Genomic DNA, 26153 nt, shown 5'->3' with positions numbered 1-26153 from the left:
AGAAGGGGAGAGCTCTTTTTCTTGTCCCCAGAGAAGGAGTGACATTCCCATTTCAAAATACTTTCTTAACTTGTATGTCCACTGATTGCTTGGTAACTGAACAGAGGGAGGCAGAGAGCCAATGAGAATGTTCTGGAAAACTTTTGATTAATGATATGTCTTCTGTGCAAGTCACATGGATATCTTGTCTATGTCATGATTTTAGAAATGTCTTCATTTTATAGGGTTACTTGCCTAGCTTCCTGTGGTCTGCTAGACTGTCCTAAACAGAGAGAAAGGAACATTTGCCTGGATTCTGTTACTTTTCTAAGGATTCTCTTCTTTCTTCCACTAGGATACCCAAAAAGCAAAGCAGTTCCTGCCCTTTCTCCAGCGGGCAGGCCGTTCTGAAGCTGTGGTGGAATACGTCTTCAGCGGTTCTCGTCTCAAGCTCTACTTGCCAAAGGAAACTTGCCTTATCACCTTCTTGCTCGCAGGTAAGGCTTCCGTGTTATATGTTACTCTGAAAATTCTTCTGGGATCTCAGAAGTCATCGCTGGAGGCCACACGTCCTTTCCCCCGTGTTTTGGGTAGGACCTGAAGCCCATCTCGGTGCTTTCCTCTCTAATTGAGATTCGAACACAAAATTTCTAGATCTGGTCCCTGTGTCACTACAGACCCAACACTGGGCCCTCTTCCCGCTCCCATCTGCCTCCCATCCCAGGACGTAGGAGCAGAGTTGCATAAAAGGTAGCACGCATCCTCACACAGCCTGACGGAAGGGAATTCCAGACATAGAAAAATATTAACGATGGAATTCTCGCAGTTGGCACCTCCTGTTGGGGACAAGACCCCCTACCCCCCCGCTGGGTGGGTCATGGGCAGGGCTGAACCGCTTGGCCCTCGTAGTTCCCAGGTGGTGCCGATTGTCTCTTTTTTTATTATTTTCAAATGTCGTTAGGATCCAAATCTTTTATGGAGCCCCAGACATGACACTACCTTCCCAGCCTCCGGCATCTTTGGTGCTTCTCCGTTGCACTAAGGTTGGCGTGCTAGGGCAAGCCTTCCTTTCTTTGCAGACGGAATGTACATCTCTCTTATCCTGTCCTTTCTAACAGCTTAAGATTTCCCAAGCCAGCAAGACTATGTATGAACTGCTCTTCGAGCAGTTTATGTTTATGCATTCAGGGAGCAAATTGCTTCATTTCCTCCCCACTGCCAAATAGTAGTTATTTATTTCCAGTCAGGACTTCACAGAAATGGTAGTCTTGGAGAGAAAGTGTCATTTTACTCCAACACCCACCCCTGTGCGCACAAATCTTCACTCACTCACAAAGGACGTACTCGCTATGCCCTCCCAGCGCACACGGCCTCTTCTGAGGCCGTCCTGTTGCCTCGGCACTTGTGTCTTGCATTCTTGAATAGAATTTGCCGTGGGGGAGGAGAAACAGGAGCCATGTTTGTTGTCCGCTGCCAGATTGCCTCTGCCTCCTTCTCCTAGAAGGCACTGAGAGTCTGTTCTTTTGATGAGGGTCTCCCTCAGGCCCCAACTAAATGGGTTGTTATGTGAGATAAATCACTCATTGAACACATGACTATGCAGCTCACTGCTGCTGCTGGGCCATCACCTCTGGTGGAGGCTCTTGCACACACGTAAGACATGAATGACCGTGCACAGCTCTTCAGCCTTTCTGAAGGGACGGATGGAAGCCTGACATGAAGCTCAGGGGCAGCTGCAGACGAGAAGGGCTGCAGTGAATCCACACGTCAGTGGAGGGCGGTGCTTGGGTCTTTGCAACGTGAGTTGCAGTATCCGGAGGGGCAGCATTGCAGTGTGGGGGAGTCCTTGCAGGCAGCCATTTGTGCCCTTTTCTTAACATTTCCACAGCGGAGAAATTTCTTAGCAGTGAATTCTTGTTGTTACAGAGTTTGAGGTGTATATTCATTTCATCCTTTGCTGTAAACCTGCAAAACAAAGGCATCCGTTTGGCAGCGTGGAGCTTTATCCCAGAGGTGTGGAAGAGAAACAGTATCATTCTTCTTTCCGGGAAACTTGGCCACAGATCTGTAGGGGACAGAAAACACTGTAGTTCTGGCTTCTAAACTCAAAACTGCCTGAATGGAGCCGGCTCGACACGTTAGACCTGTCGTGGCTGGAGTTTTCCTGCAGAAGCCTACACACAGGCACTCTGAGCACTCAACTCTGCATCAGCCGTTTCCTCTGTATACTTGGCATTATTCTGAGCTTAGCAATTCAAAAGGCATTGCCTGAGTTAACTTACATTCTGAAAGATGGATTACAGACGCAAACACATGATAAAAATATAAGCTTTCACATTTTTCTCCTGCCATACTGTATGCAGTCATATGATGCATCTTCCGGTTTCTTTAGAAACCTGGCAAGGATACAAGACACTGAAATGTCATCAGAGAACGGTTTGAATCGTGGCTCTACTCTGTACAGACAGGTGACTTAGGGAGATTATTTACCCTCTTCAAGCCTCAGTTTATACATAGGTTAACGAGAGAGAGTATCGTGCCTCCAGGATTATGGGGCAGAGTTTGATGAGATGAGTAAATGGTTCAGAACAAGCCTGCGATAACGTAGATCATCACTGCACATGTTTCCTTCCCCTTCCGCTCACAAAGACTTAGTGAATTCATAGCCAGAGCTTCCCTTAACTCTTGTGTGGAATGGCCGGAGTTGTGCAGGATGTGCACACTGGGTCACAGTCTCCACGATAGAGCCATAGTTTTCCATTGGTGGAAATAAATCATGGAAAGGCACTGTTCTCATCCCGTCTTGACTGACAAGCTCACTGGCTTTTCCCCTTGAGACCCTGGAGCAGAGAACTGGGCATCATCCCAGTAAGACTGGGTCCCAGGGCTCAGGAAGCTCTAGGGAGACAGACACGTAAACAGACTGCAGTGTTGGGCGTTAGGTGAGATGACAGAGATATTTACAAGGCACAGAGGCAGCACAGAGGAGGGAGTGACTGGGTAGTTAGCTGGGGACCAGGGAATGCCTCCCTGAGGAGCTGACATCTGAGCTGTGTTTTGAAGGACAAATATCGAGGAGTGTTGGGGGCAGGCAGGGGAGAGGAGGAAGTAGAGAGGAACGTTCTAGGTAGAGGTAACAGCATGTCCAGAGGTGTAGAGATGTGATGTATCCTGATGTATCCAGGCAACCACAAACCCTTTAGTATTGGTGGAGCATAAAGAGAGAGGTGACGGGGTTTGGGGAGAAGCTGGAAACAAAGACAGGAGCTGGTCTTTCTTGGGTTAAGAAAGTTCACTTTGGTGGATACATTGGACTAAATGAGGCTGGGGGCTGGGAAAACAGTTAAGAGGCAAGATGGCTAGTGGAGAAGAGAAGCGATTTGAAAAGTATTTGGGAGGAAGACTTGGTAATTCAGGGAATGACTGGATTCAGGGGGTCAGGGATGGGAGACAATGTAGAGTGTGGGAGAGAAAGTAAAGCCTCCAAGGCTTGAGTGATGGGGCAGATGGTAATGTCCAAGGGCACCACAGAGGGAAGGACAGGTTTTAGGAACAGGTCATTGGTTTGGTTTTAGACGTGGCCTCTTTGAGGTCTCCGTGGGGATGTTCAGGTCAGCAGAAGGACCTGGGTAGATTCCTCCCATGGAGGAGCCATCATTGTACAGACAGTGGTTAAAGCAGCTCCAGAGCCTGGAGGACCCCTTAGCACCAACACACACCCTGGGAAGGTCCAGCCTGTGGTGGGAAGGCTAAGCATGCGTCCGTGGGCAGAGGATGAGAAGGAGAAGCCCGAGAGACTAGTCTTCTGGAAGCTGAGGGACGTCGGAATCCCAAGGAATTAGCGTGTGGGATGTTACTTAAAAGATGAAGTAGGTAAAACGATGGAAGTGATTTTCTTATTTATCAGTTAGTCACAGATGACCTGTGCCAGCGCAGTTTCCTCAGAGTTGAATCAGCCACAAGCAGATTACAGGCGATTGGGGAATAAATGTGGGAAATAAGGAACAGAATTAAAAATAGCCTGCTCTTAAGAAAAATCTAAGAGAATGGAAAAGGAGTGCAGAAAAGTGAAAGCTAAAGGGTCAAGGTAACATTTTAAGGATGTCAGCGTTTGCGTACTTTCATAACTGGAATTCTTATTCAAGATTGGAACAGAACGAGGCATGTGTGGTTGAAAAAGCTATTCAATATACCTATTGTTTTCATAATACCAATTACAGAATGTAGAGCTCAACAAAATCTTGGCAAAAGAGAATATAAAAAAAGATGGAGTGAGAAAATATCATAGGGAACATGTGAGTTACCGGTCTGATTTCTGAGAAGGAACTAAGAAAGGACACATGGAAATGATTAACAGAGTAGCGACCTCTATGAGGTGGAATGAATGAGATGTCTGGAGGACACCGGCGGAGCGAGTATCCCCAGGGAGGAAAGGGCCCCCTGGTCCTTTGAGACCACCTACAAAGCCGAAAGTGAATGAGATACGGGCACCATGTTCATTGTGTGAGGTTGTTCCCCGGGCCGTGGTCGTCGTGGCACGGCTTTGCAGCTCTCTGTGGGACGCACGCCATGCCATGGGAAAATGGCGTTCTGCTGGAAATGCTGTCTCTGCAGCCAGGAGGGAGCTGGGGTTGTGAGTCTCAAGGGGAAAGTCAAGATAATTGTTCCACAGTCCCATATGTGCTGCTCTCATTAATCCCAGCCTTTTGGAGAGCCCTCTGGACTTCAAGGTGGGGCGGACACTTTCCATTTTTATGTGGCCTTCTGGGGCAGACGGCCCCACAGCTTGACAGGGAGTGGCATTTGGCCCAAGCCAGCTGGCCTCTCTGTCACGGTTCCTGCACCCCTGTACGTGGAATGATTGTTTGGTCAGATGGGATAGCAGGTGGGGCTGGGCACCGTCAGCTGTAGCTAACAGGTCACAGCCTCCTGAAGCCTCTTGCCCTTTAGTCCTTTGAGCACCTGGCTTAGGTTTGGTCGGTGAGCAGGTGACCTTACACCATCAGAACTGACTGTTCAAGGTCCTCTGCCCGCTGCTGTGGTCTCCTCCTATGCATACCTAGGGCAGCCTGGGGGGCAGTCGTTCAGCTTTTGTCCTGCGTTAACAGGACTCCAAGATCCCCGGGCAGCCTGCATTTGTTTAAGAGCGTCCTTTTTCCTCATCTAGCTTTGAGAGAACTCCGTACATTTCCTTCCATTGGAACCAAAACAGTTTACCGGCCATCTTTATTTTTAGTTTACTTTCTTTTGTCGTGTGTGTCATGTGTTACTTAGCGTCTTGTCTAAAGGGACACTGAGGCACATGTTGGCAATTCGCTTGGCCCTTGATTCATATTTTTATTTACTAACACCAGCGGCACGGAGTGTATCTTACTGCTGTGGCCGTTATATTCCATTTCCTTATTTTGAATTACTTTGTTGGCTCTGGGGCATCTGCGTCCTGCCGAGGGTGCAGCTGAGGAAGTTGTCCTGTTTGCTAAGCAGAGCCAGTGCCAGGTTAGTGCCTGTGAACCAGATGCCTGAAATGGAAGAGAATAATCTGAGGTTTTAAGGCAAAGTAATCTAAGGAGTTCTGCATCAGATATTTGGAGTTTTCTGCTAACTCACTGAGAGGGCCTACGCCATTTGCATTTCCGGGTTATGAAGGTGGGACAGCGGCATGTAGGAGGAGGTGGGGACTGAGGCAGGTTTGTGAGGGGGGCAGTGGCTGTCAGTCGCCTTAGGGGGAACTCACGGTACAGACAACCTAAAAGGCGGCAGCTACCTGGCATGCAGTTCACAGCAGGTGACTTATGATTAACCAGTTATCTAGTCACATGAAACAAGACTTAAAATGAGACTTCCCTCGGACTGCCCTTTGGCATTTTCCAATTCTTTTCTCGTTCTTTGATTACAGCTCCCCTCTGGGAGCCGCATTATGACAAGGGAGGCAGTGAGAAAAGGTTCTCGGTGTCTGGGATTTGATAAATGGTGGTGGTGGGTATGTGCATGGTGAACTAAAGAAAGGTGTCAGCTGTGTGTCCGTCCACCCTGAATGCCTTTGAATGAAGCACCTCGTTTCCTTCTTTCTCCTTCATGTGTCTTCCTGCGGATCCTAACAGGAATATCAACTGCTTGTTTCAATAAACCAAAAACTTGTAATGAGTGGGGAGAGGGAAGGTAAATAGGGATATGCTCCCCGTCTCCTGGCCCCAGGAATGGCCCCACTGATTGCCAATGCCTAACCAAATTACACAATTACAGGCAGTGTGTGTTTCAGTGAGAAATCCCACTCTGCTATCACAGAGGTGCTAATGAATCAGGTTGTTATTGTGCTGGAGTTTGCTGGGCTTCTGTCTTTAATTAAGCAATTACAGGGTCTGCTGATACTTATGAATTCCTTTCTGATGCTTTAATTGAATTGCAACTTAATGGGTATTTGTAAAGTGGGATATTCTTTCTCTTGGGACTTCCCAGTTTGAATCAGTCTCCACCACCTCCCTGCTTTCAATGGGGTCCCATTACTTGGAAACGGGCAGCTTGACGTGAGACTTTTCTGAGGCTGCTCTAGTTCCTCACTGTTTAAGATATCATATACAAATTACGTTCTTGTCAGGAGGTGCCAGAGCATTACTTGTGGGCATTAGCACAGTAAACAGGTTAGGAAGCCTTTTTTAATGAGGCCAAGATTTGGAAGCTGTCTGTAAGAAATGCAGTCTGATAGATGATGTATGATGCAGAAATTAATAAGATAGTTTCTGCTTCCTTGAGTACCCTTTAGTCTATTGTCGACAGCCGTATGAAAGCCTTGAACAAGGAAAAATCAAAAGGAGTTATGAAAAGTATGTGCAACATCATGAGAGTACAGAGGAAAGAACTATTATTAATTGGAGAATGGAAAACACTTACTAAGGGAGCTGGCATTTGAGGATCCAAGGAGATCGGGAACATTTTCTTTTGGCAGGCGGGCTGTGATTCGTCTAGGCAAAACAACTTAACCCGTGTCATTAGTTCTCAGGAAGAGTTGCCTGAAACAAATGGATGGACTCATCAATCATTTTTCTCCCTGCGTTTGTATGGGTGTGTAATCTCCTTCTCAGCTGTCCTGCCATTCAGTGTCCAGTGCTTTGTCCACAAATCCCAGTGTGCCCACCTACCACGTCGTCACCCATTGGTCACAGGGATGGAAGTGCCAGTCTGTGATTGGAGCCTGACTATCTCCCACCTTCCGGCCATGAATCATCCCCAGGATGAGCCTCCGGATGCTGTGGTTCATTCAGTCGCATGGCTATTGAATACGTTATTTCCACTGGACGCTATGCTAGGAACACAGAAATGTATGAGGTAGAGGTCCAGCCCTCAAGCAAAGTAGTTGTGTCTACTGAAGTAAAGAATGCATAGACAAGAAGAAAACAAAGACACTTTTAAGACGGGTGAGAATAGGAGAAACATGCCTTGAACACCATACCGATGAAAACAACTCAGACTTTGACAAAACAATCACGGTAAACATTGTGATACTGTCAGAAAGGCTAAGCTAGTCCTGGTCCGTAACCCGGAAGTGCTGGCTCAGCCCCGTTCAGAGCAGGCCTGTAGGGTAATATTCCAGCTGAGGACCACCCTTCTGGGAAGGGCGTCAGCAAACTGCAGGAGGTTCACAGGCGAGCGACCAGTGGGACTGGGAGTGGGAATCCAAGGAGACTTCCAGGACATAATGGAGTATTTCAGGGTAAAAGAGGCAGAGAGTCCTTGTTCAGTAGCCATTTCAAATGTTTTTCTGATTGAGACAGACTAATAAGTAAAGACATCACTAAACATAAGATGTATTCGGCGTGGTTTAATGGCAGTCATGGACCGTGGAGCTAGAACACTTGAATTCTTGCTCTCCGGCTTCCTGGTTAATTGTTTCCATGAGACCGGCCTGCATGTGTCGGTGTGACGCAGGGACCTAGACGTGAGGGACAATGCAAGGCCCACGTGGCAGGTCTGTGCCTGCCCGTCTAGCTGCTCCTGCAGCTGACAGAGAGCTAATCCTAGAGGTGGTCCCACCTTCTGTGGAAAAAGGCTGAGGAGATGGTACAGCCTCCTAATTGGGGTGTTCAGCCCCCACCACCTCAGTTGGGTTTTCTGTGCCAAGAGAAAAAAGATTTAGCTTTATCCTCAGCTGTTAGATAGGCCCAGTGATTGCCTGTGGGTGGATAGGTCAACGGTAAGTGAGAAGGATCCTCACCTCCCAAGTCCTCGACTTCTGCTTTTACCATTGCTTTTCACTCTTGCTGCTTTGGCGTTTTAATATATGAGAGCAGGGAAAACTATCCTGGAGAGGGTGGTGTCGTTCAAAGGGTTAGACTTCTGGGTTTTCCCCACGGGCTCCTTTTCCTTTCCTTCTCCTCCCCTCTCACTTGGAGGTTCTTTCTGAGACTGGTAAAGGTTACCTAGGCTGCCCTCCACCTGGCGGGCACGGGGGAGGGGACAGGAAGCGTCCGGCGGTCTGATGGCAGTTCTCCTGGAGTGTTTCCAGGACCGGCACCTGTCTCTGGTTGTGCCCAGATGCTTCAGTTCTAATCCTGGTCTTATGATTTTCACAGGAAAATATATTTCAGGGTCGATGTTTCAGTGCCCTCTTGTCAACTTATTGGCATTTCCCAGCAACCATTCAGTCGTAATGGTGGCACACAGCGCCATCCAGCCTCTGCTCTGGGGGGTCTGTTTGACCTGCCTGACAGCAGAAGGCAGGACCTGGGTGCTGGAGAGGGAGCGTAAATGGTGTGGTAATTTGAAATTAAAGGGAAATGCTTTGAAATCATGTAATGGGCAGCCCTGGGGTGAACAGTGCATACTGCCTGTGAGGCTTAATCTTGGTTGCTATGGGAACTACCTCTCACATCCCCCTTTCAAACAGAGATATGACTGCGTTTTATAACGAAATAGTTCTTCATCATTGAAAAAGTGTCTTTGCCCCAAGCCCCAGGTCTTTGCTCACCTTGGATTCCTTTCAGAAAGTTCTCCTGAGGCTTCCCCAAAGTAATGCACTGGTTTGCCAGTCTCTTCCTGGCTTTTATATAAATGTTGAATGATTGGCACTAATATGGGAATTAGAACACAGCCCAAGTGTACCCCTCCTGTGACGCCTGAGAGGGCACCAAGTTTTCCCTCGAGGAGTGGGTACACCACTGGCCACAGAGTGCTTCCTCTGCCGCCACGCCGGAAGGGCTCCGAGGGAGCCCAAGGAGTTGCTCTCGGTCTCGGTGCCATGGGGTTGGTCCCAGACTCTGATGTCGGGCTGCCAGCCCCAGCCCGCAGGAGCGAGAACAAGTCACAGAAGTTCTTTCCATGTTTGGAAGGCATCTGACGTACAACCACATGCTCTGTTGTATTTTTCCATCATTAGAGCTTTTCCCCATTAGTTTAAATTACCCACTTAATCAAGACCTTGTAAGCACAGGGGTTTTTTAACCACTCTTCACCTGTGATAAAATTAATAAGATCTACATCTCTCTTCACTGGCCTTTGATTTCTGGACATAACAACTTCCTGCGTGTTTGGCTTATAGGCTTCTAAGTGGGCTTTGGAGAAACTTTCTGTTGGAGCTTTCTGGATTCCCCACTGTCTTTCCTTATTGTTCTCATGCTTTACAATAGCAGAGCCATATAAACCCTGGTAGCTCCCATGCTTACCTTCACTCTGTGGGAAGATGTTTATATTAACTGGCTGGTCTACGATGAGTAGAGACGTTCCCTTTCCCTGCCCTGCCTCCTTTTCCTCAGCTTGTACATCTGCTACTGATTTTTCTAGGGTTAATTTGGGTGTTTTTATTTTTAAATTGGAACATGGTGTCTGTCTCTTCTCTGTGTTTTGGATGCAGCCCCTGTACTAGGCATGCGGTTATTAACTCCACTGATACAGCAGTTCGCTCATTAGCATTTGCATTTTAAATTACCAGCCAGAGCAGACGACATTTATGCTATATTTGTTTGTACCATTGCTTTCTTCATGAATGATGTCGTATGTGCAGGGAATGCAGAAATAACTCCTCTCAGGCCCTGAGGTATTTTTGTCTCTTTTTTTTACCAAACTGCTGTTTCTTTTTTACTCTTGATCCTCATTGTTGGGTAGGGAATTTTTTTATTCTTTTCCAAGTTTAGACCTATTTTTGAGTGCTACTGATTGGGACGCACTAATGACAGACCAGTCCTTCCTATCAGAGCAGGCCTGTTACGCAGAGTGGCCATCTTTCCCTGTCACGTGGTGCGCCTGGTAGGCAGTCTGCTTTAATGAGAGGAGGGAATTTTCTCCTCCACGGTTTGGTGGGAAGACATGGTAACAGATACTCGTATTTGTGCTCACATCTTTATTTTTTTTCGTAATTGATTAGTCAGTGGTTATTGGTTAACCCCTGTTAGCTCTTTGTGCTGTGTGGGGGGGAAAAAGAGAAAACGTATATACCTTCAAAGAGCTTACTTTTGACCAGAAACATTTAGATTGCACTACAGTACAGCACAGGCTTAAAGAGTAGGATGTAAACCCAGGTGGGCTTCTTAAGGGCACGATGCCAGTAGGTAAGTCCTCTTAGGGGAACTATTCCTCTTAGCTCATGGTATCTTCAGTGCTGAGATCACAAGAACCAAGGCAGAAATGCCCTACGAATAGAGACCCCCTAGACTTTGGGGTGCCCAGCTCTCCAGAAGGGAGTCTTTGGCTGCTTTCTGGCAGCGACTGGAGCAGAAAACAGAGTTCTGGCTGATATGTCTGTGTTCATGTCATTGTGCTGTTTATCTGTGATCTCGAATTTGGGTTCTCCGAGGCCTGTCACAGAGACCCTTCCTCGTGGTCAGTTCTGACTTTTAAAGCATATCACGAAAAATCCAGGGAAGTCACGCTGGGAATAGTAGGTGTGCATTCTGGGTAAGCAAGCAAAAGTTGTCCCGTAGATATAAGCAATTTTTATTTGCCCCCTTTCTCACTAAAGGTCTTCTCCCATGCAGTTGTCATTCTGCTAATTAGCTGCTCGAGTAACCAGGAGGTAAAGAATCGCAGTTGAGGCTCTTGGTCCAAGTACAGAGAAGTTAGTATAGAACGTGATCTCATTGAGGTGTGTCATTGCCACACATGGCCTTTCATACAAGAATAACAGAAATGACTTGGTAATAACATTCTAAGACTACTCTCATGGTGACCCATTTCGTGCCCCACAGAAGACGTGAGCCTGGCCTCAGGTAAACCCTGCCATACGCACTCTCACTCTTCATTCCAGTTAGCCAGTAGGTCTCAGCTGTTGGAAAGTGTGTTGGGGGGTGAGTAACCTTTTTCCTCTCAATATACTATTACTTGAACAGTTCCAAATCCTGCTTCACGTTTAATACAGCTCTGTATATTTCCTTCGATTCTGTTAGTTTTCAAATAATTTCTTGGTCTGAAATCTGCCAAATCAGAGTTTTTCAAGAAAGCTGCACCAACTGCTCCAAACAGCGGCATCCGATCTCCAAAGGGGTCTGTCCTCCTGGGAGGGGCCCATAGTCCTGGGAGGAGCTCTTGCATTGAAGCATCTAAGAGTTCAGGGCTGGTTCCCCGTCACGTCTTTACGTTAGCTCATTTCCCATGAACAGAAGCACTCAGGAAGTTCTTCTGAAACGTTGATGGGCACAACAAAATTGGTAAAGAGTTGTTACCTCCCTCTGTGCTCTTTTCCTCCGTGGAGATGGTCTGTATTTGGTGCACTCTGTTTGCTGTGCCCTTTGGTGGCTTCCATGAGCGCCAAGCATCAAACACAGGCCTTTCAGCCTCACGGTTTTCTTCTAGTCTTTAGCTTCTTTTGGTCTCTGTGCCTGTTACCTGGCAAAATTGTTCTCTGGAAACTAAGTTATGCCTAGCAAGTGAAGCGTAGACAGCATGGAGGAGATGATTGGGTCCCTGGAGACCTCGGAGTGGTAAGGCAGAACGCAACGTACACTTGACTAGCATCACCTGTGTGGTCGGGTGTCGGTGCATTTGGGTTGCATGGTGGCAGGCACCTGGAGGGCACGCAGAGTGTTCTTTGAGGAGCATTTGTAAATGCTACGGTGCTAATGGAAGCAGTTGAGACAGACAGGTTGCTAAAGAGCTAAGGAATCCCGCAGACTCTCATTTTGTCATCACACTTGTTACTCAGGTGAAGGGCTGATTACTGCCAGTCATTGCCCATCCTGCTGAGCTGGTGCTCCAGGGGAGGGGAGATGGGGTTCAGTGCACTCCCCCAGCTGCAGGGCCGTCCAGCCCTCTTGCGGGTCTCTGCATCTTCCTCCACTATGCCATTGGCTTCCGACAGAAACCTTGAATTAAGTGCGTTAGGAATAAACTGCTTGAGTGCGTTTGTGCAGATAGTTTCTCTCACCATCTATCTGAAGTGCTTTTTGAAATACATGGGAGCCCTTTGTAAGCTGCCTTATAAGCTGTGAAGGCCATTGTTGCTGCTCTCTGTAGCCAGCGTGTCTCTAACCTAAGTAATGTGGACTTGGCTCCGGGCCAGGCCTTGGTATTGGAAAGTCGAGTAAGCAGCAGAGCCGCCCACCAGAGTCCCTAGCAGCTGTTGCAGGTTGGAGGATTTGCAGAAATTGAGATCGCTGTTCCCAGATATTGGCACTTGCCTGGTGATGAATGACCGAGTCTGTGCGAGGGGACTGTGTATGCTTTCCCTCGGCCTTTTCTTCTCAGCCCTCTATTGTGGCGCCTGCTCAATGGCTCCATTGTGGACGAGGGCTGCTGAATGGAGGGGTGAGTGGCCTGCCTCCACCGCCATTCCCTCCCTCAACTGGCCCAAACTGAGACGTTAATAATAGCTCTTTGATCCCCTGAACTGGTTCTTGGGGCAGGAATTTTGTGGCACATAGTACAGATGCCAAGGGCTAAAAATCCAACCTCCAGAGGGTAGATAACGTGGATTCACCTGAAAGAGAGTGGCATGAACCCTGGTGTCCTTTGCCTTAAGCCGCCCATCTGCACCAGACTAGCCGCGGAGGTAAGACCAAAGACCAGAAGAGGTCTGTTCTGATAAAGTCATTAATCATTAGTATTTATTTCTGATAAGAATGCCCAAAAGTGAAATTTTGAGAGGGTGCTGCTGATTCCTCTTTGTATAATTTCTTCTTACAACATATAGCCAGGTAGTTATATATGCATATGCCAAAGCCAGGTTTACAATGCCGTCTTCTTAGAGGTGACACTGCCAAGGAACCAGCATGAACATCCTCTGTGATGAGACTGCCCCTCTCCCAGCTCCAGCCTCCACCATTGCTCGCATGTCACCTTTCTGTTTTCTTTGTGGCACTTTCCACTCTCTGAAATTATCTAGTTTGCATGTTTATTTCATTTGTATTGATTCTTTGCATCAACAGAATGTCTTTCCTGTGACCACAGAACCCCTGTACCACTGCCTAGAATAGCGCTTGACCCAGTCAGCGCTCACTAGATAGTTCTTGAATGAATGAATGAATGAATGAATGAATGAATGAATGAACGAACACTGGTCTGGGCTAACACTTAGCTTCTTTTAAAATTCAAAAACCAAAATAACAGCACCGTTCCCACGGAGGAAGTGCTAGAGCCCCACCAGCCCTAACATGGCGAACAGCACCAAACTAGATTAAAGCTTAGAACTGTCCCCAAGGTCACATGGTGTTTCTGGGCCTTGGGTTTGTTCATAGCTGAGAGGGTCGGATTAGGTTTCTCTAGGGTTCTTTCCAGGTCTGAATCTCTAATAATAAAAGCTTTTACTTAATGACTATTGTATGCCGTGGGTTAACGCATGTAATCCTTGCCACAGCCCTGTTCGGGGGAAACTGTTGCCATCCACATTTCATAGATGAGAAAACTGAGCCTTGGGGCGGTTCACTAACTTGCTAGAGGGGCACGTTTTCTTCATCTTGTCGTATGTGCTATCATTTAAAGCGCACGCCCGACTGGACATGAACGTGCTGCTACCAAGGTCCTACCCCTCTGTCTCTCCCTCCATTCATGCGTCTGCCCAAGCTCTCGGGGTGGCTAAGAATCAGCCAGGTGCTGCCTTTCTTTGGGGATGACCAAGAGCAAAGCTTAAGGGACAGTGGCAGTGGCCCTCTTTAGGAATTACAGTGATGTGGCTGTGAGATTTTAGTTGTTCCGGAGTTTGGATTTTGGGGTTTTGGCCCCACAGATGACACCAATAGGAACACATCTAAGATGAGAGTACGGCTAGGACATGTGATTGTGAAAGAGAGCGTGTCAGACCTGTGCAATAGGTTTATGAGCTGGGGCGCTTATGCACAAATTAAACTTTAGCCCTGAATAAGCAAAGTCCTGAGCCAGTTATTACTGCTCTGGCACTTCTAATGGGCCCTATGCAACCCTTATAAATTATTCAGCTGCTTTACTAATAAAAGGGCAAGCAACTAGCCTATTCCTGGTGATATGGTACTTAAGTATAGCTTCGAGAGAACCGGTTAGAAGGACCGAGTATTTGCTGACCACCAAGGAGCCCTCCTTTCTCATTTGGAGTCGAAAGAGTTAAACCGACTACCTTGAGTAGCAGAGTTTTGAGAGAGAACACAGAAACCTGGCGCTGAAATGTTAACATTGTAGACTCACAGGCTTTCCTCTGAGAAACGCCTGCTAAGATTCACTGGACTGATTGTTGGGTCAGATGCCCCTTTCAGAGTATCGTGATGATGGTTGTTAAGTGTCCCAGGATATCCAACCTTTAAGCATTAGAAGTTGTTGGGGTTTTCAAAAAATAATTCTTATGACTTTTTATTTTGGAATAACTTCAAATTTACGGGAATGTTACAAGAATCATACATAGATCTTCCATTTACCTTTCTTGAACTGTAAACACATTGCCCTGTTTGCTATCAGTGTATTTTTAGAATTAGAAGATTTTTGCCACATTGCTTCTTCTCACATCTATAAACAGCATAAAATAATTTTTTTCATTCCATACAGAACACACTTTAAAAAAAAAAAGGGTGTGGCTACCAGACTTGTTCCCTGGCAGCAGGTATGATACTGCCTGGTTTGGAAGGTCAGCAGTGTTGACTGTCCATCCTGGCTTTTCCAGGGAAACCCGTGCTTTCATGTGCTCTGTTCACCATGCAGGCCAATATCAGGCCAGGGGATCTTTTTGGTTCCAGAGATAACAGCATAGCAGCTCTGGGACTCCCTCAGGCCCCGATGTTTCCAGAGGTGAGAGACGCTGGAAGTATCACTTGAGTGAGGTAGTTTCTAGCCCCGTCTGGAAGCCCGTTCCAGTCTCTCTGCGTGATTGCCATCTGAGGTTTCCATGCTGCCCTAGAAACAGTCAGGGCTTCATAGTCTTACTTTCTTTCAGATTTCAGTAAATAATGGATCGGATTAAAGCAAAATGATTCTTTCATCTATACCTACAAGCATGTTTGGGTTCTCTTTTTGAAAGGTGCTCTGAGAATATCAGTGATGTCTTGACAAACTCTAAATGGACTGAATGAATTCTCAGCTGCTGCAAGCGACAGGACCCCACGGAAAGCAGACTCTCAAGGCTGGTGCTTCCCAACGTGCCGACAAAAAGCATGACAGCTCATTCCAGGGCCCTGACTGCTTGCCTCACATTTCATGGCACAGAATTTTAAAAGAAAGACTCTTCTTTTTTTCCTCTCAACTTTGCACCTTCTTACCGCATTCACTCTTCTGTGTCCACTCTGTCTTTTGAATTTTCACCGAAATGAATACCCTGTGGGTACATATACTTGTCTTTGTTGTCTCTTCCAACTTCACTACGGTCTGTTTTTTCACTTGTTCGTGAGTGGCCTTGATTTTATGACAGCAGGAACAGTCACAGTAATGATGCCCCGTTACTAACATTTCTACTTCTTAGTTGAGCATTTTGCCCCCGTTTCTTTCCGTGATCCTATAGAGAACTTCAACGAGACTGACCTTTCAGTGCAGCAGGAAATATTCAGCTTAGTAGAGTTGGGATAGGACGCCTAATTACAGGGGAACAAAGTAGGTCAAAGGTGAGTTTGAAATATTTTAAGGGAACGTTGGTATTAGAAAGTTCCCTGGACCAAAAATTGGAAGACCTTGTTTCTCATCCCAACCACTGCTCGTGTCCGGCCTCTAACCAGGTGTCTGTCTGTCTGCCCCTTCTTCTCTGACTCGGTCACTGTACCTTGTAGGTTCTCCCCCATATTGTTAACTCTGCAATACAGTGTAGCTCTGCGTATATTGGATTATATTAAATGATGGCAGACATTCTTTCAAGCCCTACAATGCTGTGATTTATTAATAAGAACACTTCCCCTTCTTCTTATATATTGAGTCTGAAATCAAGTCAGCTGATCAGTAAATTGAGTTGATTGAATTTTTGCCCTGACGTAAATGTGATCTGTATGAGTGGAGATGACAACTTAGATGCTAGCCAGTCTCTTCCCTCAGTTCATCAGATAAACACTCCAACTGGATGGCACAGCTCAGTTTTAAAGTACCCTGAGCTCAAAGGTGAGCCAGTCAAGGGCTAATGCTAATGCCATCGATTCAGTTGTCTGAAGAGCAATCAGGGCCCTAATGAGAAGAGGACCAAGGGCTTCTGGGATAGCACCGTGGAGAAGTCAGCAAGTGTGCTGAACGGGCTCGCCAGCATGTTTGGGGTGCGCCCTTTACTCAGATGCCTCCCAGGTCGGACCTGGGCCCCCCACATGGCCCAGCTGTCTTCTGTTCCCAGTTCTCTTCTCGGTGGGATTATAAATTCATTGTGCTAAGCATTGGCTTTACCTCCGGATTTGTTTGCCTTCTTCACGTGCCCATTTTTTTAAAACTACAGATTAAAACACGTAAGTCAGGAAATACATAAGTTTGAAATTCGGTTGGGATGCTCATGTACGGTGTGGGATTGTTCTCAGTTGCTATGAGAACCTTAACTTTGCATTCCCTGACGCATTTTACATGAACGGTGCAAATGTGAAGAGATTTGAAGGGGGGGCATGATAACACAGGGAGCTGGCAAATAAATGGACCCGTTCTCTCTTGAACCACGCGGAATGGTACCTTCTCTGTGCTCATTCAGCCCTTCCGCCGTATGTCCGCATGGAAGTTTGCATTCCCTAAATCCTTCAAAAGGAAGTAAAACAGTTTGACCTGTATTTTAATCAAGCTTCAAAGTAGTTCATGTTCAGTACTTAGCAGGAAGATTGCTTTTAACGGGCCAAGTTTCAAAGGTGGATTACAATCTCACAGTGTTTGGAAGGAGTCGAGACGCGCTTTAGAAAGTTTGCCACTTTAACTGTTACATTCAAAACTGAATCACTGTCCTAGCAGCATGTAAGAACAGAAAAACTGCATGGGTTTCTTTTATTGTTGTTGTTGTCGATTTGTTTGGGGGGCCAAAAAAAAGCATATCTACAGCATGTGCCCGTGTGTGGACTCTTAAATTTGGAAAAGTGCCCTTGACACAAGTAGCCCAGGAGTCATCTTGACATGTGTTGAACTTCATCTGAGAAAGAAACTCCTGATCCAAACCAAGATCCTTCCCTGCTCAAGATTTGGCCCCAGCACGGGGTTACGTGTGGGTTACATTCTCTGAAGGAGGAAAAGGTGCTTCCCTCAGCCTTTGTCAGCACTAATAATCGCCAGCTGTGTCTGGTGCTCTATCACTTTGTTTTTTCTTTCCTTGTTATTTAGAGGGCCTGGTTTTATGCTGAATAGAAGATCAAGAGTGCTTACTTATCCCTCCTCTTCCCTCTCATTCCTTCTCCTCTCATTGCAATTAAAAAAAAAAAAAAAATGGAATGCTGGGTCAGAAATCCCTGATTTGTGGTTTGGTGTAGAAGCTGTCCAAAGCCCATAGTCACCAGGATGTGAACAGGACCGTCCTGCCTACCTGTTGCTGTGGGCAGTAATGTTTTCCTCGAGTCACGATTGGTCCCTGGCACTTGCCGGTATTGCCTGAAGGCTCATCGCTCCAGTCATGGTGCTTCTCCACCTTATTCGGCAGGTCCAGAGGTCTTGCACGTCTAACAAGCTTCCAACTGGTGCCTGTGCTACAGATTTGCAGATCACTTGTGCATGGAAATGGTCTAGATCACGTTCCTTCCCTCCTTTTTCCCCCCAAACTTGGAAATTCGGAAATACACAGTACCCACACAAAGTGTTAGCAGCTCAGCTCAGAAAGCAGGTGTCGGAGCCAGTCCCCATCTAATCTGAGTTTAGGCTCTCCCACAGGCTACATACGTGAAACTCTGTTTCCCCATGAATAAGTGGGGATTCAGTGCTGTTACTGTGTTACCAGCAAATCATCCTGTGAGAAGCTCCTTAGCCAGGGACAAACACCCTCAGTGGCCATTGTGAGTCCAAACTTGATGCTTGATCTGAACTGTGCCCACCTCAGTGCCATCGTCTGAGGAGGCCCAGCCTTAGGACGCTTTTAGGGCAGGGCTGCCCTTGAACCAGCACTGTATTTGGCTTCCTCTCCCATGCGTGAAACTAGAACTAGCTCCCTTTCCTCCTGCTCGTCTTAGCTCTTGCTCGTTGAGAGGTGTGGGGCCCTTTGTGGAGCATCCGAGGCTGGTCTGTCACTGTGGCCTCATCTTGCGGAGCTGTAAGGATGTTGGCTGCCATGGTCCCTGCACGCAGGGCCTCTGTGTGGGGGGGGCAGCAAAGTGGGGCCGTGAGCCCATCGTGAAGGGCACCCAGGCAGTGTTTGCGGTGGCGATGGTGGTTGCTGATTAAATCTCAGAGGTATATGAGGTTACAGACTCTTAAAATAGAGGTTCTGCATCTGAGAAGGAATTCCTTAAGTTTATTTGTTTGGGACAGAATGTGATGGTTAGAAGCGGAAGCCGGACATGTGGGGCTGAATTGGATGCAGAACTTGCCCGAGACCACAGGCCTTTCACAAATCACGTCCTTGGTAGTGACTGTGGGAACTTCAGCAAGTGGCCGCAGGTGTTGTCCTGTGTCACTGAAGACACAAAAAGGCGACTTTCTCTAGCAGAGGGTCCTTTAGGCCTTATTTGGCCTTATTCCGGTGTGCATGTTGCAAAATCCAATTGGCCTCATTGAAGTAGCTAGTTTCTGTTCATCCTTCAGTTCTCAGCTTCTCCCTTCTCCCGGGAACTTTCACTCCTGGATAGAGTAAGCCCTTCCCTTTCGTGACATGCGTTCCCAGTGTTTTCTGCTTTCCCTGCTTCATGCTTCCTTCTCTTTCTTACGGAATGCAGGCCCTCTCCAGTAGACTCTGAACTCCCTGAATCGTCGTGTTTCAGGTCTCTGTGTCAGTTCCCTGTGCCTAGTCCCTGGCACATACTAGGCACTCAGTAAAGAATGTGTTGAATAAGTGGAAGTTTCATCTCTGGCGCCATGCATTCTTCCATGGAAGGTAGGAGCAAGAAAGTAGCGCACGTTCTCCATCTTCATTTCTATGGGATATCATCTCCAAGATGCTCGATGGATGTTTGTTCTGTAGTTGTATTTCTGGCACCAACATGCGTTTCTAAGAGTCTCTTAAGAGCACATTCTGCCTCCAGGGATCAGGACTATACATATATAGTAGAGATCAACACTGATCTTCAAAGGGCAGGCAACAGCCCTTTGATGGAACAAGCTCAGGAACAGAGCCAGCAAACTTAGCTGAGACTATTAGCTCTAGGCTGACAATTAAGAGCTCTTGGCTTTCCTCGTTTTTTTCAGACCCCATGGCCTTTGCAGCCTCTGGGGATTTCTGAGCAGAGCCATCAGCCACCAAGGAAAGCAGCTATGGTAGATTTTATGGCTGTTGCTCGAGCTTTCCGCGCTACTAACTCATTTTAGACATGACACTGTACCACAGTCCACGTTTTAAGAAGTCGCTTATCAAAACCGAAAGTGTCAAGAAACCCAGTATTTTGAGGCCAGTAATTAATTGGAACGTTTTTTACTTACGTAGATGCCTGTAAAACATCTTTATTAATATAATCTTGACCTGTTTTTCCTAGGATGGGTGACTGTAACACAGGTAAGAAAAGCATACAGTGAAAAGAGAAGCGAGCGTCTACGATAAGGTGTTGGCCTCACTGCCATGGTTCCTCACCCCCAGCCGCGGAGGTCTGCTGAGTGGCACAGAGGGTCTCATGCTAGGATGCTCTCTTCCCTCCCAGGGGAGGTTTTTCTCGCTGCAGTTTCACCAACCTCACACTCTCCTCATTCAACAATTCCTCTTCCAGTCTTGTAGTTTCAATCACATTTCCTCGTTATTTATCCCAGTTACTTTCATTTTCCTGCCCCTAATTATTTATTTTTTTTCCTTCTCCTTGTTTCCTCAACTAAGTAAGATGGGCAGGCAGGAAATTAATATTTCTTTTGTGGGTCTTGTGAACCAGTGCTGTGCTCAGTGCTTTCACAGGGATTGCCCATTTAATCTCCCTTAACTCTCTCAATCTGCCCTTTATTTAATTTATTGTCATAGTGATAATCTTTAGGATGGTAACCAAAATATCCAGGAAAAGTTTTCAGCGCTTTGAATCAAATACAGATTTTTCCTCATCCCATCCGTGAATCCTTTCCACTTAGATTTGAAGCTGTTGGAAAACAAGTCTTGCTAATTTTCATTTATTCAGAGGCTGCTTCTCCAATTTGGCAGTTATCACTTCCTTCTCTGCTCTCTCCTGCTGCTACTCTCATCTTAGCCTTTTCACTGTTCCTCCACCATAGGGAAAGAGGGGGGAATGGAAATAAAACGTAAGCAATAAATGTTGTTACTTATGTTTTAATCAGATTATTGTGAGGCAATTTGTAAAAACTGACGATTAGGTTTGGGAAACTGGATTGACTTTTGAAAATTCACTATCTTATAAGTACCTCTTGGTATTGTGAGCAGAGAGGGTTGGCTGATGGAAGCAGACGAGAAGGTGCAGAGCGCAGCTAGGTGAGTGCTTCTCCACGGAGTGAGTCTGGCAGAACCTGTCTTCCTTCCCTCCCTCCCTTTGGCAAATATTCATTGAATGTACACTGTTCTGAGGCCACAGCCCTGAACAAGACAAAAGCCCACCTTCATGGAGCTAACGGTGGGGTTTGTATGGGGTGTAGTGCTAAAGATCTGATTTGTGGAAACACGTGACTTCAGTCTCCACAACGCACACGTGAGCCTCACAAGAGCAAGAGCCATTGTGCTACCTGCTCTGGTGAGATTGCCCCCATTTCTTCTTTCCCATGATCAAACAGTGGCTCTGCTGGTCCCCTTGTTGAGAGAGGCTTGGGGAGCTTCTTCTCATCCTTGAACCTCTGAGGTCTTCAGCTTTGTCTCTCTTCCCCTGGAAACTCAGTCTCCATCCGTGTGACCACTCTCCGGGAGCTCTGCGTTTGTGTTGGCAGAAGTTAGGATCTGGAGAGCAACACTTCTTATGGATTAATCGCCACAGTAATTATATTGTAAAATAATACACATGATTGATACTTAACATATCCCTTTCCGGGGAACTGGAGGGGTTCATCGATTTGGAGAGATGAGCCCGTTGCTTATTTGTGAACAGAGCTTTGTATAAAAAGCCAAATGGATGGCCTGGACCCAAAGGCAGGGACAGATGATGGGAGGTGGTTAAAGGGTCACTACCATCACCATAAAGGGTGTCACACCAGGAAGGATGGACTCAAGGAACCGTCAGCCTCTATGAGACGACAGGCAGCGGGGGCTCGTGCTCAGAACAAGCGCCCTGGTATCTGCAGCAGGATTGTGCTGAGCAGGGATACTGGCTCCAGAGTGGTCGCTCTGTGAAGTCCCTCCCTCCTTTCTTTTCAAGCAGGACACACTCAGCCTCTCTGTGTGGGCGATGTGCCCATAAGGAGAATGCCTCGTTTATTTTGGGTCTGTGAGCTTGCGTAATGTGCCTATTTAACACCCTCCTAAAAATGCTTTTCAGCATAGGAGCAAGCAAGGAGGCCCGCTAAATCCTGCCTCTTGTGGGCACAGTGGGCTCTTTGAGGTGGCCCCTGCCGCCACGTATTTACGGGGAGGGGCTGGAGTTAGGACATTGATCTCTGTTGGTTGGGGCACTGATGTATATCTGCCTGCATCTCCCGTGGAGAGCTGCACCTTATCTCGAGAGAGTGATGAGAGCACACCCATAACTCATCCTGCCTGGTCACTGGGACAGTCAGTGTGGGAAGCCGTTTCACCCCCTGCCAGTTCAGTGGGGGAGGGTGGCACATGGTTATACATACGGGGGAGACTGGTGGAAAATTATCTAGGATGTTAAGCAGAAGAGAGGAAAATAACAGCTCCTAAGAAGCTTTCCTCAGGGTGGCATGTTTTGACCTGCTTCCTGGCATGCCCTCCCTTCCTTTTTTTTTCTTCTCTTTTTGACTGTGTAGTATCATTTTGAAAAGAAAAGTTTGTGGTCTATTTTTCTTTCTGTTTTTTTGTTTGTTTGTTTGCTTGTTTTAAAGAAATACACAGTTACTAATTAATATGTAGAAATAGAAAAATTAAGAGTGAATAACACTTATACTTTAATCGTCCAAACCGTCTCCAACATTTACGTGTGACTCTTTCCTGTCGTGTTCTCAGCCTATATTCCCTGCCCACTCTGAGACCCAAGAAAGACCTGGTTTGATCTCCAGATCTTATGCAAGAGCCCTCAGTAATTTGGATTAACTTGTCTGTTTCTCTGCCCTTAAAATATAGGACTGGTAAATTTAAAGGAGATTAAAAATAGAAAACTGAATGGAGAGGGAACTGGATAAAAGACAGGCTGAGTTCTGTTGCTATGTTGCCCATGGAATTTGTGGTTAAGCAGAAATGTAGGGCTTCTTTTGAACTTCTGAGACCTGGCCCTTTAGAGACCAGCACCTACCCCATTTCTTGTGCATATTATCAGTGTCCATAATGTTTATAAAATCTGTTCATTCTAATCTTTCTTTCTAGACAGGCTCCCAGTCTCCTAATGAGTCTTCTTCTGTTCTCATGACCCTTCTGGTCTGTCTTCCATGTAGCAGAGAGACCTTTTCAAACATGCGCGTCCGCTCATGTCATTTACCTGCTTATAGCTTCTCAGTGGTTCCATTGCCTTCAAAGTGAGGCATTTGTGGCCCCCACGACCTGAGCCCTGCTTATCATTATGGCTTCGCCATCCGACACCCCCACTGAGCCCTCTGCCTAAGCTGGGCCACTTGAAGTGTCCACAGCCAGCCCTGCTGGCCTCAAGAGTTTTATATATTCTATTCTGTCAGCATAGAGTAGCCAGGGCTTTGCTCCTTCTATCACCACATCACCCTTCACGCCCAGGAGCCTGGCTTAAGTGGTGCTCTCAGAGTCCTCGCATTAGCATACTGATTACCTGTGTCTTTCCCACTAGCCTGTGTGTCCCTTGTTCACGTCTGTGTGCCCAGGCCTTAGCCCAGTGCCTGGCATGAGGCAGGTATGAGGTCCGTGTTTGCTGAGTGAATGGAGCAGTGCATGATTTTCATACATTCATCGCCTGCCAGGTCTCTGCCTGTGTCTCCTCCCTCCCTGACCGTGCGTGCTCCCTGAAATCCAGAGCCCAGGTCCCCCACTTGCTCAAATTGCCCCACTGTGTACAGAACTATGGAGGATTTGTCAGATGGCAGCCACAGGAGTGACAAGTCCATGTTGGGGAGGACAGTGTGCTTGTTAAATCTGATTACATTGTGGAGGCAATGAGGCAAGGATGAAGAACGTCTGTTGAAGTGCAGGTGAGAGGGAGTGGTCAGAAGCTCCATAGAGGGCCTGGAGCTTCAGCAGAGTCCTGCGGGCCGTCTCCTGGTCTGCCCACCATTGTGGCGGGCCTACTGCTGAGTACTGAGTCCTGCGGGCCGTCTCCTGGTCTGCCCACCATTGTGGCGGGCCTACTGCTGAGTACCGAGTCCTGCGGGCCGTCTCCTGGTCTGCCCACGATTGTGGCAGGCGTACTGCTGAGTACCGAGTCCTGCGGGCCGTCTCCTGGTCTGCCCACGATTGTGGCAGGCATACTGCTGAGTACCGAGTCCTGCGGGCCGTCTCCTGGTCTGCCCACGATTGTGGCAGGCGTACTGCTGAGTACCGAGTCCTGCGGGCCGTCTCCTGGTCTACCCACAATTGTGGCGGGCCTACTGCTGAGTACCGAGTCCTGCGGGCCGTCTCCTGGTCTGCCCACGATTGTGGCAGGCGTACTGCTGAGTACCGCGAGAGCAAGGCACAATTTGAGACGAATCGTCTCATCATCTGAGCCCTGAGCACTCCAGGCCAGGCGCCTTGGTGATGTGTGTATATGTGTGTGCTCACATACGCACTTTGCTCTCTTCTTCCTTACTTTATTTTACTGCATATCATTCATCACCTTCTATCACACTGTACACTTTACTTGTTTATTTTTTTTCCTCTACTCAAAATACAAGGTCCATGAAGGCAGGGATTCCGGTATGCTCCCTCACTACCATAGAGCCTGGCACCTCACATTGCCTCGTTCATAGTGAGTCTGTAAGCCATAGGGACCATTTCCCTAAACAAGGAAACCGTAGCCTAGCATTTACCCATCTGCTAGTCATTGTTTGTGGCCAGGGGAACTGCAAATTATTAAAAATGCATGATCCTATAGTCCTTTCCCCAGCTCCCCAAGAAAGTAAGCCCAAGTACGGTTTTTCTTCAAAGATTCCTTGCCATGTTGGCCCTGCTGCTTCTGAGCCGCGGCATAGACAGGTGACAGTGTTAGGACCGACTGACCGCGTTCGGAACCAGTGGTAACACACTGACGAGTGTCCTCTGCTGCCAAGGTTCTCAGCATCCTGATTGAAACTTGTCCTAGTAGAGTCCAGCCCTTCTGAGCCACTGGTCCTGTGTGGGTGATAGCAGCTAGGTGGCCATGTCACTGGTCCTGTGTGGGTGACAGCAGCTAGGTGGCCATGTCACTGGTCCTGTGTGGGTGACAGCAGCTAGGTGGCCATGTCACTGGTCCTGTGTGGGTGACAGCCAGCTAGGTGGCCATGTCACTGGTCCTGTGTGGGTGATAGCAGCTAGGTGGCCATGTCACTGGTCCTGTGTGGGTGACAGCAGCTAGGTGGCCATGTCACTGGTCCTGTGTGGGTGACAGCCAGCTAGGTGGCCATGTCACTGGTCCTGCGTGGGTGATAGCAGCTAGGTGGCCATGTCACTGGTCCTGTGTGGGTGACAGCAGCTGGGTGGCCATGTCACTGGTCCTGTGTGGGTGACAGCCCACTAGGTGGCCATGTCACTAGTCCTGTGTGGGTGACAGCCAGCTAGGTGGCCATGTCACTGGTCCTGTGTGGGTGACAGCCAGCTAGACGGCCACATCGTGGGGAGTGCCCTTGATGAACTGGAACTCATTCCCTCGGCTTGTTCTTCTGATGCCGCCACTACCATCTTGTTGGTTCAAAGCGGGATCTAGAATATAAGCTCCTAAGGTTGTTTCTGCACATCACGTTCTTTGGGAAGCCATTGTTTCTATTCCACTTTTCAGTTTAAAAGGTGTGTACCTTTTAAACAGCAGCAAGGTTTTGGGTCTGTCCTCGCCAGTCATGGCTGTAATACAAGCTCTGGGTCTCCCAGAGCAGAATTGCTCAGGACTCGCAGACTAAGAAATGTGTGATGGGAAAATGGCTGCACTTAACCGGTTGGGATCGGCATGTGTTTGGCTGCTGCTTCAGCTGGCGCAGGGAATCGTGTTGAAAGCCAGGGGTCATGAGGGTACATGGTGAACCAACAGGCTCCAGGAGAATCTGCTGGACGGCCAGTAGTACAGGCCAGTCCACACTCAAGATTCAGGGCCCCCACTGGCTGCTTCCTCCTAATCGGCTCCCACTGGTCCTTGCCGCCCAGGGTTTAGGCTGAACGAATGGTCAACTCTTATGGATTACTTTACTAGGCACTAACTATCACCAACACTGTTAGATGCTTTGCGGTAAATTACCTGCTTTAATACACATAAGAACCTATAATGCACTTGAACGTGTATCCCTGTTTTGCAGGTGAGGAGACTGAGACCAGTTGTCTATGTAAATAGCACCCCTGGAATTAATGGGGCCGTATTAGTGGCCCTGAACTAGGACTAGCCCGGAACCACTTACCTTTGAGGGGCAGGGTTGGCAGGCGTGTGAATAACTGAGTCCTGTACAGTTAGGGTCCAGGTTCCCAAAGAGGTTCAAACCTCCGTGTGACGCCGCTGGATAAATAAACCACATCATCTTAGACTGACTGTTTTACCTCGTCTTCATCTGTTCTTAAGTGTCTA

General features: G+C 47.5%; 1 protein-coding gene across 1 annotated transcript in view; it reads left to right on the top strand.

The window, feature by feature from the left end:
- Window positions 1-26153, top strand: part of SND1 (staphylococcal nuclease and tudor domain containing 1) — a 413624-nt gene that overhangs the window by 267011 nt on the left and 120460 nt on the right. Inside the window, exon 15 of the mRNA XM_074315643.2 lies at window positions 335-476. Within this exon, the coding sequence (XP_074171744.1) occupies window positions 335-476 (142 nt within the window). The remainder of the gene's footprint in view (window positions 1-334; window positions 477-26153) is intronic.

This window comes from Rhinolophus sinicus, chromosome 8, assembly GCF_057876585.1.
Source record: "Rhinolophus sinicus isolate RSI-liver-muscle chromosome 8, RSI-T2T, whole genome shotgun sequence".
Classification (NCBI taxonomy): Eukaryota; Metazoa; Chordata; class Mammalia; order Chiroptera; family Rhinolophidae; genus Rhinolophus; species Rhinolophus sinicus.
The sequence above is the reverse complement of the archived record's forward strand: the minus strand, read 5'-3'. Positions and strand labels throughout refer to the sequence as shown.